At 48.1% G+C, this 18,394-nt stretch overlaps 1 protein-coding gene across 2 annotated transcripts in view; it reads right to left on the bottom strand.

Annotated features, from left to right (window-relative positions):
• PCDH15 (protocadherin related 15) overlaps positions 1-18,394 on the bottom strand; it is a 320,955-nt gene that overhangs the window by 279,627 nt on the left and 22,934 nt on the right. Inside the window, exons 2-3 of one of the 2 annotated variants that reach the window (XM_054382646.1) lie at positions 3,510-3,524; positions 2,620-2,685 (exon numbers count right to left, since the gene is read on the bottom strand). In XM_054382646.1, the coding sequence (XP_054238621.1) occupies positions 2,620-2,685; positions 3,510-3,524 (81 nt within the window). The remainder of the gene's footprint in view (positions 1-2,619; positions 2,686-3,509; positions 3,525-18,394) is intronic. The other variant, XM_054382647.1, reaches the window with a different exon arrangement.

Raw genomic sequence — 18,394 nt, 5'->3', positions numbered from 1 at the left:
GGGGGAGGGGCGGGGGGGGGAGGGGAGAGGGGGGGGGGGGGAGGGGAGGGAGGGGGGGGGAGGGGGAGGAGGGGGGGGGGGGGGGGGGGGGGGGGGGGGGAGGGGGGGGGGGGGGGAGGGGGGGGGGGAGGGGGGGGAGGGGGGGGGAGGGGGGGGGAGGGGGGGGAGGGGGAGGGAGGGGGGAGGGGGAGAGGGGGAGGGGGGGGAGGGGAGGGGGGGGGAGGGGAGGGGGGGGAGGGGAGGGGGGGGGGAGGGGGAGGGGGGGGAGGGGGGAGGGGGGGGGAGGGGGAGAGGGGGGGGAGGGGGAGGGGGGGGGGGAGGGGGGAGAGGGGGGGGGGAGGGGAGGAGGGGGGGGGGGAGGGGAGGGAGAGGGGGGAGGGGGGGGGGGGGAAGGGGGGGGGGGGAGGGGAGGAGGGGGGGGAGGGGGGAGGGGGGGGGGAGGGGAGGGGGGGGGGAGGGGAGGGGGGGGGAAGGGGCAGAGAGAGGGGGGGGAAGGGGCAGAGAGAGGGGGGGGAAGGGGCAGAGAGAGGGGGGGGAAGGGGCAGAGAGAGGGGGGGAAGGGGCAGAGAGGGGGGGGGAAGGGGCAGAGAGAGGGGGGGAAGGGGCAGAGAGAGGGGGGGGGAAGGGGCAAAGAGAGAGGGGGGGAAGGGGCAAAGAGAGAGGGGGGGGAAGGGGCAAAGAGAGAGGGGGGAAGGGGCAAAGAGAGGGGGGGGAAGGGGCAAAGAGAGGGGGGGGGGACCGGGAAAAGGGGGGGGGGACCGGGAAAAGGGGGCGGGGACCGGGAAAAGGGGGGGGGGACCGGGAAAAGGGGGGGGGGACCGGGAAAAGGGGGGGGGACCGGGAAAAGGGGGGGGGGACCGGGAAAAGGGGGGGGGACCGGGAAAAGGGGGGGGCGACCGGAGTTAAGCAGCAGGGGAAGGGGTAAAGAGAGGGGGGAGGGATGACAGCATTAGTTCCAGAGCCTTGAAGTATTTCAGGTACCAAACTACTTTAGTGAGCTGACTAATACTGCAGCACAGACTACCTACAGGAGCTCTGCTATTCAAGGGTAAGATCTATCATGGGTGTTGTGATCACACACCAGAGAAAGGGGAAAAAAAGGCTTTGGGGCTTTTCCACTTGATCCTGACATGCTATAATCACGACACAGCTTTCAACTTTAACACTGCACTGTACAAGTTACTTTTCTAGCACTCAGGCTGGATGACAGAACGCAAATGGCAAGGAGAGCCCTGCTCAGCATGTGGGCACCACTACCAGGGGGATTTCATGCTGCTGAGACCAACCATCGTCTGAGATTGCAAGAAAATCAGGACAGAAGGAAGGCAATGGCCTGTGTTTATAAGTCACACCACTAGCAGCTATCAGAGTTCTACAGCCCAAGACCATTGGGTGTTTTGCTCCTCCCATTAAAAACCTGCAGACCCATATCCACCTGGTCTTAAGCAACTCCAGCAGCTCATCCCATTAAAAACCTGCAGACCCATATCCACCTGATCTTAAGCAACTCCAGCAGCTCAACCCATTAAAAACCTGCAGACCCATATCCACCTGATCTTAAGCAACTCCAGCAGCTCATCCCATTAAAAACCTGCAGACCCATATCCACCTGATCTTAAGCAACTCCAGCAGCTCATCCCATTAAAAACCTGCAGACCCATATCCACCTGGTCTTAAGCAACTCCAGCAGCTCATCCCATTAAAAACCTGCAGACCCATATCCACCTGGTCTTAAGCAACTCCAATAGCAAGCAGTTTCCCCAAGCATAATAGCAGAGGTTTCACCAGCATGACTTGGACTTTGTTCACCATTTCAAGCAGCCACATATGATAAAACATCACCACATGCAAGCACACAACTGTGCCTAGAGTATGAGGTCAAAAAGTTGTAATAACTACAAAATGAAAATCAGGAGAGAGTAATAAGTTAGTATCAGGAATAACAGCCACACTGTAAGAGGGTAAAGCACTGAGACTACAGATCAGCACTTTGAGAACTGTATCATTTGACAGGAGAATAAAAAAAAAAAAAAAAAAAAAAAAAGGCATTCATTTGCTTTTAGAGTTGCCATGACTGAATGCAAGCAGATTCTGCCATTTCAGATGTGTCCATACTCTCATGTTGTTAAACTCAGAGCAACCTTCTGAAAGCTGCAGGTGAAACCCAGGAGACAGCAATGTTAACACTCCCACCAAGCTTCAGAGAATGAAGGCTTCAGCTTCACTTAACCACACCAAATCCAGAACTCTATCCCTTGGTAACACCACATTGACATAAGAAGTCAGACAGCAAAAAGTAAGCTGGGAGGTAAATTCCTGGTTTGTTAGTATTTTTATTAATTGTGGCCAAAAGTCCTTGCTGAAACTAGATGCAGACTCCCAAGAGCTCTCTGGAGTCAAAGCCCAAAGCTAATGAGAAGGATAACTTTTGGGAAGAAATGACACCTGCCAGCATTTTGGATCACTGTCACCTTCCTGCCTGCAATCCCTGCTGACAGGTTTCCAGAGCCCAGTCCCCCCAGCTGAGCTGCACATGGACATTCCACTCCGAGCCCCACAGCTGGATCAGCTAAGGCAGGGGCAGCCAAGGGGTGTTGCAGCGACGCGAGGGGCACTCACCGTTGCGACTTTCCTCATCGATAGGAACTATTGTGGCTGGAGGACCTGTTCTGGCCAATTTGCAATCTATAAAGAAGAAAAGAGAAGTTATTTCCAACTCCAAGGAGAAGGACCTTGGGGTTTTGTTAAGCAAGCCTGTACTTGGCTGGCTGAAGATAAGCATTCACTTAAATACTAAGTATACATGGACTACAACTGCTAGCTAAGTGACACTGACAGAGGAGCAACATCTGAGCTCTTGGCTTATCCCAAACTCAGAGAAAACTTCATACAGCAATGGAGATCTGATGACAAAACATTTAACATCTCAGGTGCTGATCCAGATTTAAAACAAACACTTAAAAATCAAACAAACAACAAACAAACCCCAAACTTAATGTGGTTTGTTCTGTCATCTCTGCAAGAGAGCCTTCCTTCCCATGTCATGACCATAGCCACCCCTCAATTCACTGCCACACCCCACCACAATGTACAGTTCATAGAACCACAGAATGGGTTGGGTTGGAAGGAACCTTAAAGATCATCTAGTTCCAACCCCCCTGCCATGGGCAGGGAGACCTTCCACTAGACCAGGTTGCTCAAGGCCTCATCCAACCTGTTGGATGGCTCTTTGTGTCTTGCTCTATAGATACCACCAGGCACCTCAGGGAAGCAAAAGTCCTTCAGGACAAGAGATAATAGGATGGTAATTAAACCCAAAGAAATAATAGAGGGATGATTAAAAGGAATAAACAGTCATTAAAGCTTCAGAACAGAAACAAAACATAATTTGAGTTTAACTGCAACAAAAGGCTGCAATTAATGTAAAGGAACAGAACTGGAAGGATGTTCTAAGGGAAATAAAAACACAGACAAGCAATGTTCAGGAAGTTACATTTTTGCCATCTTACCCTCGTATTGCCAGTCTGGAGTCAAAAGTTTAGAGGCATCAATGGAAGCAGAGCAGAATAATGAAAGAAAATAAGTAAGATTTGGTTGGTTTACTCAAAAGATAGGTTCAAAGACACAAAGCATTACAGGCAGAGCTAGGCAAATGCAGAGGTGTAGTACAAAACATAAAGGCAGCTGAACCACATGTGATGGCAGCACTTTGAGGACAGTTTGGCTTTCCACATTAACTAGAAGAAAAATATTACCTCTTTAGAGCACATAGAAATAAAAACTTAATTGAGAGGCACTTTTTCTTTTCAAAGGGCCTCACAGGACCGCTGAAACAGCATGGTAAGAGAGAACTTTCCTTCCCATTTCACTGCAGAGAACTGCACATGAGGCTGCAGGCCATACTTTTGGAGACATTGAGATACTCCTCCAATTCTCCTGACACAGTCCTAGGCACATGGAAGGCTACACCCTATTTCGAAGAAATCATAGAATTATAGACCAGTAGAGGTTGGAAAGGGCCTCTGGAGAGGCTACAATAAGGTTTCCTTAGATCCTTCTCCTCTCCAGACTGAACAGCCCCAACTCTTTCAGTCTGTATCCATAGGAGAGGTGCCCCAACCCTCTAATCATCCTCATGGCCCTTCTCTGGACATGCTCCAGCACCTCCAGATCCTTCCTGTAACAGGGGCTCCAGAACTGGATGCAGTACTCCAGGTGGGGTCTCTCCAGAGTGGAGCAGAGGGGGAGAATCACCTCCCTTGACTTGCTGGCTCTGCTTCTCTTGGTGCAGCCCAGGATGTGATTGGCTCTCTGGGCTGCAAGTGCTCACTGCTGGCTCATGTTGAGTTTCTCATCCAGCAGCACCCCCAAATCCCTTTCTTCAGGGCTGCTCTCAAGCCAGTCACTGCCCAGCCTGTATCAGTGCTTGGGATTGCCCCCACCCAGACTTCCTCTCCCTCCTTCCATCGTGATACCCTGGGAGAGTTTCTGTGCTAAGCAGTCTAAATAAAACTATTTCATGAAGAAGTCTTCAGTACTTTTTCTTTTTAGTCTTATATGCTCTAGCTGGATATATAACATCGGAATATTTCCTGTGGAGAACTGTAAAGCATTTTGCTTTGAAGGCATTCCCAGAGCAAACAGACCACCTGAAGAGCTACATCTTTCATTTGGTTGTAGTTCCTGATGGAGATAAGCAATGTTTGCACAAATCTACATAATACAAGGATTGCATCTTTTTCCCCTCTTAGTTTTATAGCATCCAGTGGGGGAAAAAAAAACCTACCCAACAAACAAAGGCATAACAAACACAGCTGTAATCTTCTCCAGAGATGTATTATAGTTTTCTAGAAGTTTAGGGTTTGCCTGAATGACCCTGCAACAAACTCTCCTTTAACCCAAAGCTCACTGATACAAAACCTTTAGAACCACAGAATGGTCTCAGTTGGAAGGGACCTCCAAAGGTCATGTAGTCTGACCCCCTCTGCAGTAAGTAGGAGCATCCTCAGCTAGGTCACTGAGACTTGGCTTTCATGCATAGTCCTGCTAGTCATTGAACGGTTTGGGTTGGAAGGGATCTTAAAGATCATATAGAATCGGTCAGGGTTGGAAGGGACCACAAGGCTCATCCAGTTCCAACCCCCCTGCCGTGGGCAGGAACACCTCACACTGCATCAGGCTGGCCAGAGCCTCATCCAGCCTGGCCTTAAACACCTCCAGGGATGGGGCCTCAACCACCTCCCTGGACAACCCATTGCAGGGTCTCAAAAGATGATCTTGTTTCAACCCCCCTGCCATGGGCAGGGACACTTCCTACTAGACCTCAGGGCCCTTCCAACCTGGGTTAAAAAAATTCCAGGTTTGGAGCCTATACAACTTCTCTGGGCAACCTGTTTCAGTGCCTCACCACCCTCACAGGGAATAATTTCTTCCTATTGTCCAATCCAAATCCAGCTTCTTCCAGTTTGAAGCTATTACTCCTCATCCTGCCACACCATGCCTTTACCTAAGTCCCTCCCCAGCTCTCCTGTAGCCCCCTTCAGGTACTGACCAGGCTGCTCTGAGGTCTCCCTAGAGCCTTCTTTTCTCCAGGCTGGAAAACCCCACCCCTCCCAGCCTGTCTTCATAGGAGCGATGCTCCAGCCCTCTGACCGTCCTCGTGGTGCTCCTCTGGACCTCTTCCAACAGATCCATGTCCTTCTTGTGTTGAGGGCTCCAGAGCTGGCCCAGGCACTGCAGATGAGGTCTCAGCAGAGCAGAGGGGCAGAATCCCCTCCCTCCACCTGCTGCTCACACCACTAGGGCTCATCCCCAGACACATTTGTTTCTGGACATGGTGCTGGCTCATGCCTAGCTTCTCATGACCCAGCACCCCAAACTCCTCCTCATCAGGACTGCTCTCCATTCATTCTCACCCAGCCAGGATTTGTGCATGGGATTGCCCTGACCCAGGTGCAGGACCTTGCCCTTAGCTTTGTTGAACTTCATGAGGTTCAGGCAGGCCCAGCTCTGCAGCCTGTCCAGGTCACTCTGGATGGCTTCCCTTCTCTCCAGCACAGAGACCACACCACACAGTTTAGTGCTGTCAGCAAACTTGCTGATGGTGCACTCGTTCACTGCTGAACAGGGATCCCCTCACTCACAGCCAAGAAGTAAGCCAAAGCAGGGATAAATTTTAATTCTAAAGCTCACACTTGCCTTACAGAACGGTCATAGAATCATTAAAGTTGGGAAAGACCTCCAAGATCACTGAATCCAGCTGTCAGCTTAATACCACTGTGGCCATTAAAACATGTCCCAGAGTAGCATGTCCACATGTTTCTAGAACACCTCCAGGGAAGAGTGACTCCACCATCTCGCTGGACAGCCTGTTCCAATCCCTGACCACTCTTGCAGCAAAGAAATTTTTCCTAATTTCCAACCTAAGCCTCCCCTGGCACAATTTCAGGCCGTTTCTTCTCACCCTGCCACCTCTTTTCTCAGGGAAAAGAGACCGACCCCCACCTGCCTCCAACCTCCTTTCAGGGAGCTGTAGAGAGCAATGAGGTCTCCCCTCAGCCTCCTCTTCTCCAGACTAAACATCCTCAATTCCCTCAGCTGCTCTTCACCAGACCTGTTCTCTAGACCATTCACCAGCTTCATTGTCCTTCTCTGGACACACTTCAGCAACTCAGTGTCTCTCCTGCAGTGAGGGGCCCAAAAATGAATGAAAGATGAATGATTTTTTTTCTCCATCATCTCTGTTTCCATGATGATGTTCTCTCCTTGCTGGGTATCTCAATGTGCTCATCCAAGCCAGGCCAACCTCTAATTCTATTCAGAGAGTCACAGAACATTAGGGGTTGGAAGGGACCTCGAAAGATCACCCAGTCCAACCCCCCTGCCAGAGCAGCATCACCCAGGGCAAGTCACATGGGAACATGTCCAGGGTTTGGAATGTCTTCGGGGGAGACTCCACAACCTCTCTGGGCAGCCTGTTCCAGTGTTTTGTCACCAACACCCTCACAGTGAAAAAATTTTTCCTTATGTTCACATGGAACATGCTCCAGCTCGCACCCATTGCCCTTTGTCCTGTCATTGGGTATCTCTGAGCAGAGCCTGGCTCTGTCCTCTTGACACTGCCCTGCACATCTTCATAAACATTCATGTGGTCACCTCTCAGTCTGCCCCTCTCCAAGCTAAAGAGACACAGCTCCTTCAGCCTTTCCTCACAAGGGAGCTGCTTCACTCCCTTCAGCATCTTTGTGGCTTATCAGAACAGATCAATGATGTTAGCAGCCTTTTCTCAGGACTGGTTTTCCACCAAACACATCAGGGTTTGTTTAGAATGATCATTGAATTGTGTTTAAAATGAATGCTGGGCACTGAAATCTGGCTCCAGAGTATGGCAGAGAAAAGGCAGCCAGTACAGTTAAAGTGCAGCCATTGGCAGAGGATTTATTACAAGTGTGAGCAGGCAAAGCAATGAAATCTATCATGAGAGAAATTTCCATGGAAAGCAGAGATTAGAGCAATAGCTGCAGCTATTTCTATAAGCTACAGGAGGAAAAAAACAACCAGGATGTGCAGCAGAAATCTTCCTGTGGATTACCCTCATGGTACCAATAAAAGAGTTTTGAAGAAACACAGAGTTTTATTGCACAAAGAAGAGTCTACAGATTATTTCATATAAACTTCAGCTATGCCAGTGTGAGCCAAATATCAGATTGCTTTTTAAGAGGCCTGCTGCCTGTCCTCCCCTTCTCAAAGACCAAACCTTCTACCACAGCCTTCTTCCCATTCATCACCATACACTGAACAGATGCATTCAAAATCGCAGTCTTACACAATTCCCCAGGTGAAAGGGAGACAGTAAGTTTAATTGAAGAGAAGTTACATGTTGTAAAAACAGGAGAAGTTTAGGTAGAGTATTAAAAATTTCTTTGCTGCAAGAGCGGTCAGGCTGGGAACAGGCTGCCCAGGCAGGTAGTGGATTCACCATCCCTGGAGGTGTTCAAGAAATGAGTAGATGTGTCACTTGTGGACAGAGTCTAGTGACCATGGAGGTGCTGGGTAGAAGGTTGGACTCGATGATCTTTTCCAACCTTAATGATTCTGAAGGATGGTACCTTCATTTTTCCTTTGCAACATACAATCACTAAGCAGCAGCAGTGGAAGACCTCAATCAGCACTGTGGTTGTTTCTCCAGGCTCTAACCAGACCTGGTGGGAAATACTGGACACATGAAAAAGAACATTTTTAGACTGAGCCAGGTGCTCAGAAAGGTTATTCTCATCTTCAGAAGGATGGAGACTCCAGAGACCTGAATTGATTAGTCTATAGGAAAATAAAAGCTCTCTAGAAACACATTTGGGTAAATACCGAGGAGGAAAAGTGAGTTATTTGAACTCAAGAGCAACACACCAGGGCAAAGAGCACTGTGTGGGCCAAGGAGAAATGGCTGCAAGCTGCCCGCAGATTTAATCAGGACACTTCCACTCCAAACAGTTGTGGGGGTTTGGGGCTGGTAGAGAAGGTAGATTCTAAAACAGTTTCGGAGCAGGAACGTCAGAAAAAGTCCAATTCCTCCATTTGTGGAACACAACTTTAGCACAAAATCATAGAATTGCTTTTGTTGGAAAAGCCTTTTAAGACCATCAAGCCCAACCACTGACCCAGCACTGCCAAGTCACCACTAACCCATGTCCCTCAGCATCACACCTACGTGGCTTTTCAATCCCTCCACCACTGCCCTGGGCAACATGTTCCAGGGCTTGACAGTCCTTTCAGGGAAAAAAATTGTTCATCGTGTCCAACTTAAGCATCTCCTGGTGCAACCTGAGGCTGTTTCCTCTCATCCTGTCACTTGTTAACCTGGGAGAAGAGACCAACACCCACCTTGCTGTAACCTGATTTGAGGTAGTTGTGAGAGTGAGAAGGTTCCCTGGAGAGATTAATTTTCTTCTTAAAGGGATTACAGAAACTGCTCTGCAGAGATATGAGGCAGGGCTTGGGTTTCCTCAAGTTCTATTAACATATTCCTCAACAGAAATTGTTTCAGCAGGAAGAGATTGCTTTATTCAACACAAACAAGCAGAGATAATTGCAGCACCAAAGGTGACTTAGGGAGGAATATTTACACAAGCCTTTATTTTCCTACTCTTTTGTTTTCAAGTGCCCTATAGCTGGTATCCAGGAGATATTTAAACTGCTCCAGCTTCATGCTGCAGATTATTAAGTGCATCTAATTATCTCAAAACCTTACTCAAACCACTGCAATTTCTACGACAAAGGATGCTCTCTTTGCATCATAGTCTCTGTGTATGGACACAAACTTGAATATAAGAAGTTGCATCTAAACATGAGGAGGAACTTCCTTAATTTAAGGGTGAGGGTGCCCTGGAATGGGCTGCCAGAGAGGTGGTTGAGTCTCCACCTCTGGAAACATTCAAAACCTGCCTGGATCTGCTCCTGTGTGACCTTCTCTAGTTGAACCTGCCTTGGTAGGGGCTTGGACTTGATGATCTCCAGAGATCCCTTCCAACCCCTACCATTCTGTGCCCCAGCAGAGCAGCAGCAGGGCACAGCACACCAAGGCTGGCTGACTTCTACCGATGGAAGGAACCTCTGCTCTGCTGGGAGCACCAGGAGAAGCTGAACATTGGTCTGGGTTGTTCCCCACTGATTTGTTCTAACTTTCTCTAACAGAAAACCTTGAAATCCCTGGACACAATCATAGAATGGTAGGGGCTAGGAGGGATCTCTGGAGATCATCAACCTGCCAAGGCAGGTTCAGCTAGAGAAAGTCACACAGGAATGCATCCAGATGGGTAATGGAGTGGTCATGGAACTCAAATCATCCTAAACCGAACAGACTTTGAGAAAGCCAGAAGAGGCACGAGCATAAGTGAGCGTCGGGATGGGGTTTGTGTTTCAGCAGCAGCAGCAGCACCGGGAAATGTGATCTGATGTAGCAGTGCTCTGCCCGCAGGCACTTCTCAGAAGAGTAAATAAAACAACAAGCTCTGAAGGCTTCCCGAAAAGCTTCCAGAGGAGCACTTTTGTTCCTGTCATTAACTTCACTGTTCCATCTAACTACTGCATTTGCTTTACAATTGTATGATCAAGGCAGGAGCAGATAACAAAGGCTTTGTCTCCTCGGGAGCGACGTGAGAATCTATTTAACAACCTGATGGAGCAGTGGCATGCCTCAGACCCGCCTGGTTTCTGAGGGCTCATATTCATTATTTTCATTCCTAATCGTTTTTCATGAGATGGCTCAGAGGAACACCTCAGGAATTGTTCTAGGTAAGATGCTCTGCAAGGTCAAACAGCCTGAGCTGAAACAAACATAACATAAGCTCTATGGAGCCAACAGGGACATGCCTGATCATATTCTTTCACCCTGTCCTCGCCAGCTCAGCCACTGCCCACCCAGCACTTGCATTACTTGGAGGACTTCTATTCCAACTTCACAGCTAAAGCAAACAGAAACCTCTGTAAAAATGTCTCCAGGGATGGGGCAACTACTGCCTCTCTGAGCAACCTGGGCCACTGCTTCACCACCCTTAGGGTAAAAATTTCTTCCTTCTCTCCAGTCTGCATCTCCCTCTTTTAGTTCAAACCATCATCCCTTGTCCTGTCACAACAGGCCCTGCTCAAAAGTCTGTCCCCAGCTTTCTGATCACCCACTTGAAGCACTGAAAGGCCACCAGAAGGTCTGCCTGGAGCCTTCTCTTCTCCAGGCTGAACAATCCCAACTCTCTCAAGCCTGGTCTCACAGCAGAGGGCTTCCAGCCTGGCCCCACTCCTGTCTCTGTTGTGCTCAGGACTCCAGAGCTGGACCCAGTATTGCAGCTGGGGTCTCAGAAGAGCAGAGGGGCAGAAGCCCCTCCCTCCCCCTTCTGGCTTACAAGGCTACAGTAGCCTTTGCAGACACCTCCTCAATGCTCTGCTAAGCTTCATATTCATGGTCTGGCAAAGACAGCTGTAGCTTCAGACACATATAGAAGCTGTCTGACAATGAAGAAACAAGGACAGAAGCATCCACAGCAATGAAGAATTGCTTGTAACATCCATCTCCTAAACACAATTCCCTAAATTCAGATGTAATGAAACATTTGCATTAGCCAGGAGCAGCATCTGAAGTTGGCTCTTCTGATCATTCAGTCCTGACTGCAGCAGCTGCTTTAAAGTTCAACAGTGATCATGGCTTGTCCCACAAAGCCTGAAGTACTTCACAGCATCATAGAATAACAGGGGTTGAAAGGGACTTGTGGAGAAGAGTGAGTCCAACCCTGCTGCCAAGGCAGGTTCACCTGAAGAAGGACATAAAGGAACACATCCAGGTGGCTTTTGAATGTCTCTACCACCTCTCCGGGCAGCCTGCTCCAGGGCTCCATCACCTTTAAATTAGAGAAGTTCCTCCTCATGTTTAAATGGAACATCTCATGTTCATGTTTGTACCCATTACTCTTTGTCCTGTCACTGGGTACCACTGAAAACAGATCCGACCCATCCTCCTGACACCCACCCTTTAAGTATTTAGAAGCATTGATGAGATCCCCCTCCACCTTCTCTTCTCCAGACTCAAAAGCCCCAATTCATAGAATCATAGAATCAACCAGGTTGGAAGAGACCTCCAAGATCATCCAGTCCAACCTATCACCCAGTCCTAAGCAAGCAACTAGGCCATGGCAATAAGTGCCTCATCCAGTCTCCTCTTGAACGTCTCCAGGGATGGTGACTCCACCACCTCCCTGGGCAGCACATTCCAATGTTCAATCACCCTCTCTGTGAAGAACTTTCTCCTAACACCCAGCCTATACCTCCCCTGGCACAACTTGAGACTGTGTCCCCTCGTTCTGCTGCTGGTTGCCTGGGAGAAGAGACCAACCCCCACCTGGCTACAACCTCCCTTCAGGTAGTTGTAGACAGCAATGAGGTCTGCCCTGAGCCTCCTCTTCTCCAGGCTAAACACCCCCAGCTCCCTCAGCCTCTCCTCATAGGGTTTGTGTTTCCTCATCACAGAGATGTGGCAATTCCCTAATTTTTGTAGCCCTTTTGTGCATCCTCTCCAGTAGTTCCCTGTCCTTCTTGAACCAGAGAGCCTAGAACTGGACACAGCATTCCAGAAGTGGCCTCAGAGTACAAGGGGAGGAGACCTTCTCTCAACCTGCTTGCCACACTCTTTGTGATGCACTCCAGGATGCCATTGGCCTTTGTGGCACATTGCTGGCTCATGGTCATGCTCTTGTCCACCAGGACTCCCAGGTCCTTTCCCCAGAGCTGCTCTGCAGCAGATCAGCCTCCAGTCTGTACTGCTCCATGGGGTTCTTCTTCTCCAGATACAGGAATTGCTCTTATTGAATTTCATTGGATTTCTCCCTGCCCAGCTCTGCAGCCTGTCCTGGTCACGCTGGATGGGAGCACAGCCTGAGAGGGTTTCAGTCACTGCTCCCAGTTTGGTCTCACCAGCAAACTGGCTGAGGGTCCTCTCTATCCCTTAGTCCAGATCATTGATGAATATATTGAACAGGGATGGATCCTGAACTGACCCCTGGGGGACACCACTAGCCACATGTCTCCAACTAGTCTCTGTCCCACTCTGTCCTTCAACCAGTTCCCAACCTATCTCACCATCCAGTCATCCCATCTGCAGTGAGGGGATTTGTGTTCCCAGGATCAGAGCATAAGTCAAAAAGTTCAATAACTTAGTCCTGTCATGTCCAAGATGTTTTATTCCCATCCAAAACCAGTAAGTGAGCTGCCCTGCAGGACATACAACACACTCACCTGGGAAAGCAACCAGCCAGCCTGAACCTTCCTGGGGACACTGCTCTGGGAAATAACTACCATCTCCTCCTAAGTGCTCTTGAAATTAATCCTGAAACAAATCCACTTCAATATTCTAACCACCACCTCTCCTTCCAGCTGCTTCAGCAACACCCAGTTACTACACTACCTTATTCCACATTCTATCTTATATCCAATTCTGCTTTTAAACATCAGCAGTTCAGTTCCTTTTTATTTAAGCAGTCAGGAGTACGCCAGGCACCCTCAGATCCCTGGCTCAATTCCTCCCAGATACACAGCCTGATTTAAAAGACTTATTTCATAAAATCCTCCTCACTAACTACTGAAGGAAATGATTTGATTTGTTGGCAGGAGAAACCTTCATTTTTCAGTTTGTCGTTGGAACAAAGAATCACAGAATGGCTTTGGTTAGAAAAGACCTTTAAGATCATTGAGTCCAATCACTACCTAGGTCAGCTTGTTATTTAAACTCAGAGTTTAAACTTTATCAGTAACGCAGAAATCACAGAATTCTTTCACTTGGAAAAGACCTCTAACATCATGGCCATTATCAATGTCCCAAAGTGCTATGTCCACAAGGTTCTTGAACACCTCCAGGAACGGGGACTCCACCACCTCCCTGGGCAGCCTGTTCCAATCCCTGACCACTCTTACAGCAATTAAACTGTTCCTAATCTCCAATCTAATCCTCCCCTGGCACAATATGAGGCCATTTCCTCTTGTCCTGTTATATTACAGACAACAGACCAACCCCCACCTGCCTCCAACCTCCTTTCAGGGAGCTGTAGAGGGCAATGAGGTCTCTCCTCAACCTCCTCTTCTCTACACTAAACACCCCCAGTTCCCTCAGCTGCACCTCCCCAGCCCTCTTCTCCAGATCCTTTGCCAGCTTTGTTGCCCTTCTCTGGACATGCTCCAGCCTCTCAATGTCATTGCAGTGAGGGGCCCAAAACTGAACCAAGGATTTGAGGTGCAGCCTCACCATTGTGCAGTACATGGATATACTCCCTGCCCTGCTCCTCCTGGCCACACCACTGCCCATCAAGGCCAAGATGTTAGTGGCCTTCCTGGCCACCTGGACGCTGCTGGCTCATCTTCAGCTGCTCTTAATCAGCATCCCCAGGTCCTTTTCTGCTGGGCAGTTTCCAGCCACTCTGCCCCAAGCCTGGAGCTTCCATGCTAACACCATACACACTACACCATATCAGAAAATACCATGGCAGTTTAAGATGTCACTGTCTCCTGGCTGGAGGCAAAGTCCTCTCTGCTGTGGAGCTGGGAAAGCAGAGCACATCAATGCCTGCACTAAGCCAGCTCGTTCTGTCCTGTCAGCCATGAGGTGACCATGTGCTGTGTGAATACCAGCAGCTGGTGACAAAGTGGTAACAAGATTGGCAAGTGAGATGGGGGGCTTTGACACCCTGATTCCTCCCTGCAGTTCCTGCAGTGACTGCCTGAACACAGCCTAACAGAGGAAATGATTTGTCAGAATGTTGGAATTACAGGCCCAGCTGTCTACCTGCTCTCTGCACCAAAGGAGGCACTGCAGCCACTGTTTGGTAGAGAGAAAACCTTGGACAGCTCAACACCAACTGCTGGGAAGTCAACCTCTGCAGGAATGAAGCACTGACAAGTCATTAGGCACTACAAAAGCCCTGACACAGCAGGCAAGCCAAAGCTGATTTCCAGACCCAGAGGAGTGGGAGGTGAGGTAGAGAGAGGCCTAAATGAAGAGAGTGTTCTAGTACCTAAAGCAGAGCTACAAGTCTGTATTTTGAATGTCTTGTTTCTTCCCTCTGCATTTTAATTTTGCTCTAGTGAGAACAGAGCAAAGCAAACCCTGAGCATCCAGCAGTGCCCCTTAGCATTCAGCAGTCAAGCACAGTCTTGGCTTTAACTCTTACTCTATCTATGTTGACAAAGAACAAAAGCTTTTGAAAGAAGGTTTGGGGAGTCAAACTATTTCAAGCCTTTCCTCCCAAGTTCTTCTGCACTAATAAGCATATAAATGTTTGGGAGATATAAAAAAAGAATCATAGAATGGGTTGCCATTGGAAGGGACCTTAAAGATCATCCAGTTCCAGTCCTGCTGACATAAACAGGGACACCTTCCACTAGACCAGGTTGCTCAAGGTCTCATCCAGCCTGGTCTTGACTTCCAGGTAAGGGGCATCTAGAACCTCTCTGGGCAACCTGTTCCAGTGTCTCACCACCCTTACTGACAAGAATTTCTTCCTCACATCCAGTCTAAATCTCCCCTCTTCCAGCCAAAAGCCACTGCTCCTCATCCTGTCACTAGAAGCTCTTGTAAAAAGTCCTTCCCCAGATTTCTTGCAGGCCCCCTTCAGGTACTGGAAGGGTGTTAGAAGGTCTCCCCAGAGCCTTCTCTTCTCCAAGCTGAACAGCCCTAACTCTTTCAGCCTGTCCCCGTAGAGGAGGTGCTCCAGCCCTCTGATCAACTTGGTGGCTTCCTCTGGACCTCCTCCAATGGTTCCATGTCCTCCTTGTGCTGGGGGCCTCAGAACTGGCTGCAGTGCTCCAGGTGGGGTGTCATGAGAGCAGAGCAGAGGGGGCAAATCACCTCTCTCACCTAATCACTGAAGTCTAGTCCCTGAAACCCAAGTCACAGATAATTTCTTACTTAAAATGGCCACAGTACTAATGAGAAGTCATTAATTAAAACTACAGATAGATGATTCCTCCCTGCTCACTGACCAGAAATTAAGGAGGATCTGTGCATGTGTCATGCAAGAGACATCAGATGGATTAAGGCCAACACACCTGCACCAAGTGATGTACTGAACTGTGCCAGAGCAGCAAGCGCCACGAGGGTAGCTTCTGAATCGCTGGGGCGTTGGGAGATGGCACAAGCTGCTGGGAAAGCCTCTTTCAAGAGAAAGAATTGGTTCACAAAACAGAATATCAATGAATCCAGCGAAAGCTCGAGCCCATGAGTTGTTACAGATTGCAATTCCTAGCAAAGCTCGGGAGTCTGGGAAGCGCAGGGAAAACGAGAGCACGCTCTCTGCTTCACTGAATGGGGACTGAAATTCTGACAGGCTTTGGCATTGGCCGAGGCTTAAAACACCTCACAATTAGATCTGCAGGAAAATGCATTTCTGTTTCAGATGCACTTTATTCTGTGAAATGCCCCAATTGCTCACAAGCAAACTGTCCTCTGAAAGGCCTTCTACTTACCTCCACGTTTGCTGCTTCCACTGCTCATTCATCGGGGAGCTCTCACAGAAAATCCTCATGAAAGAGTCTCTCTAAACATCTCGATTAACAGAACAAGCTCCCTAATAAAGAGCTACATAGAGCCATACATTTAAATCGAGTAACTAAGCAACCCAGCTTAAGGGGGAAATGGCCTGTCCTGTTTCCTGTGTGACTGAATTCAGAGCTACAGCTGTGCAATTTAGGATGAGCTTGGCATAACCTTTACATTAGCAGGCTTGGACTACAGTTGCTCTGTATTGAAAATAGCATAAGAAGGGCTTTCACAGACAATTTGCAGCTCTTCCTGATAGACATCTCTAATTGTAGGGACTGAGAAGGAACAACAGCGAACTTGAGTTGGATTCAAACACATTTGTGATCCTTCTCAAACCTACACTGAACTCCTGTGCTTTGATTTAAAGTACCTCAGCTAAAGCACTGCTCTAAAATTCAGAGCTCTCACAAATTCAGACTGGAGTGGAAGAGAATCTAAATGTTAGTATCTCGCTAGGGTTGAATTTGGGGCTGGGTTTGCTTTTAACTGGACAAAAAGTGAGGGTGATGATCAGGTACAAAAATGGTATTATAGAATGGTATTAAGGTAAAAAAATGGTATTATAGAATTGTATTAAGGTAAAAAAATGGTATTATAGAATTGTTTTAAGGTAAAAAAATGGTATTATAGAATGGTATAGAAAGGACCTCTGGAGAGGTCCAATCTCTCTGCCAACACAGGATCATCTAAGGCACAGGATCCAGATGGGTCTTGATAGTCTCCTGAGAAGGAAACTCCACAGCCTCTCTAGGCAGCCTGCTCCAGCACCCTCACAGTAGTTTTCCCCTGCATTGAAGTGGAACTTTCTGGGTTCCACTTTGTATCCATTGCCCTTTGTCCTATCACAGAATACCACCGAAAAGAGCCTGGCCCTTTCTTCTTGCCCCCCACCCTTCAGATGTTTGTAAACATTAATAAGATCTCCTCTCAGTCTTCTGTTCTCCAGGCTTAAACAGCCCCAAGGCTCTCAGCCTTTCCTCATCAGACAGATGTTCCAGTCCCTTCAGCATCCTTATAGCCTCTGTTGGATATTCTCTAGCATATCCTTCTCCCTCTTGAACTGGGGAGCCCCGAAGTGGACACAATCTTCCAGATGTGGTCTGACCAGGGCAGAGTAGAGGGGGAGGAGAACCTCCCTCAATCTGTTTGCCACACTCTTCTTATTGCAGCCTACCTTGCAAAAGTCACATGGTGGAAAGCTAACTCGTTTCATTATAAGCTCTTCCTCCCACAGCCTAAGGAAATGTGCTCTTTAGACAGAATATGCAACCTGAAGAGATGATTTATCTTGTGGTGTTATTTTTCCATTTTTCCAACTCTTTTTTTTTTTTTTTTCCCCCAAGCCAGATGTAATATCTATGGTATGTGAAAATTACCCTGCAAGTGCTGGGCATCACTATTTTACTTTTACAGCTCGAGAAAAATGCAGCACCATCCATCTTTGGGGCAATATTCTTTTAGACTGAAATAACTTTCCATTTAACAGGCAGTTTTGGACTTGACAGTGTCTTTAAAAATCATCCTTGTGCCTGAAAACACTGTAAAGCACATAAAAATATGACACCCTGCCAAGTAGTAACTAAAATTGCTATTACCAAAAGTAATTTTTAAGACCATTAAAATGCAGGGGGTGACTTGAGAACAAGCTGCAATATCTTCACAACTGCTTCAACGTCAGAAGTTGACTAAAGCTGCTTTTAACCATTGCTAGGCAATGAACATTACAATTTGATGCTGTTTTCAACACTTTTAAAGTATATTTTCCCTGTTATCCTTTTGATGTATTTAAGACAAAACCATCTAGGAGGATGGAAAAATGTTAAATGTTTGGAATTAAACTGAATCTGGGTACTCTAAGCAACTTTTCAAGTCACAGCCATCGTAAGCTGCTGAATCAAAGCAGCCATTTAACTTCTGGCACAACTTGGGAAAAGCAGTTGGAGACAGTTGTGACCTTGCCTATTGCTGACACTTCACATGCAAGTCAAAAGGGATTAGCTTCTATTAACTGAAGCACAGGAGAGGACACAGCTCAACTGACTTTGATGAGCTACTAATATTTAGCTTTCCCTTGTTTCTCAAGGGTAAATTAGTGACTTTTAGACCTTAAGCTCAGCATTCACATTCACTGCCACCGAAATCACAGTAAATTATCAGGCTTCTTATCTCAGCCTGAACTTCAGACTGTGGTTCCTCCTACTTTCTTTAAAGATCAGCACTTTATAGCATCATAGAGTCGGTTTGGTTGGAAAAGATCTCTAAGATCATGGAGTGCAACTTTCAACCTAAGACCCCCATGGCCACTATACCATGTCCCAAAGTGCC

This window comes from Indicator indicator, chromosome 7 (assembly GCF_027791375.1).
Source record: "Indicator indicator isolate 239-I01 chromosome 7, UM_Iind_1.1, whole genome shotgun sequence".
NCBI lineage: Eukaryota > Metazoa > Chordata > Aves > Piciformes > Indicatoridae > Indicator > Indicator indicator.
The sequence above is the reverse complement of the archived record's forward strand: the minus strand, read 5'-3'. Positions and strand labels throughout refer to the sequence as shown.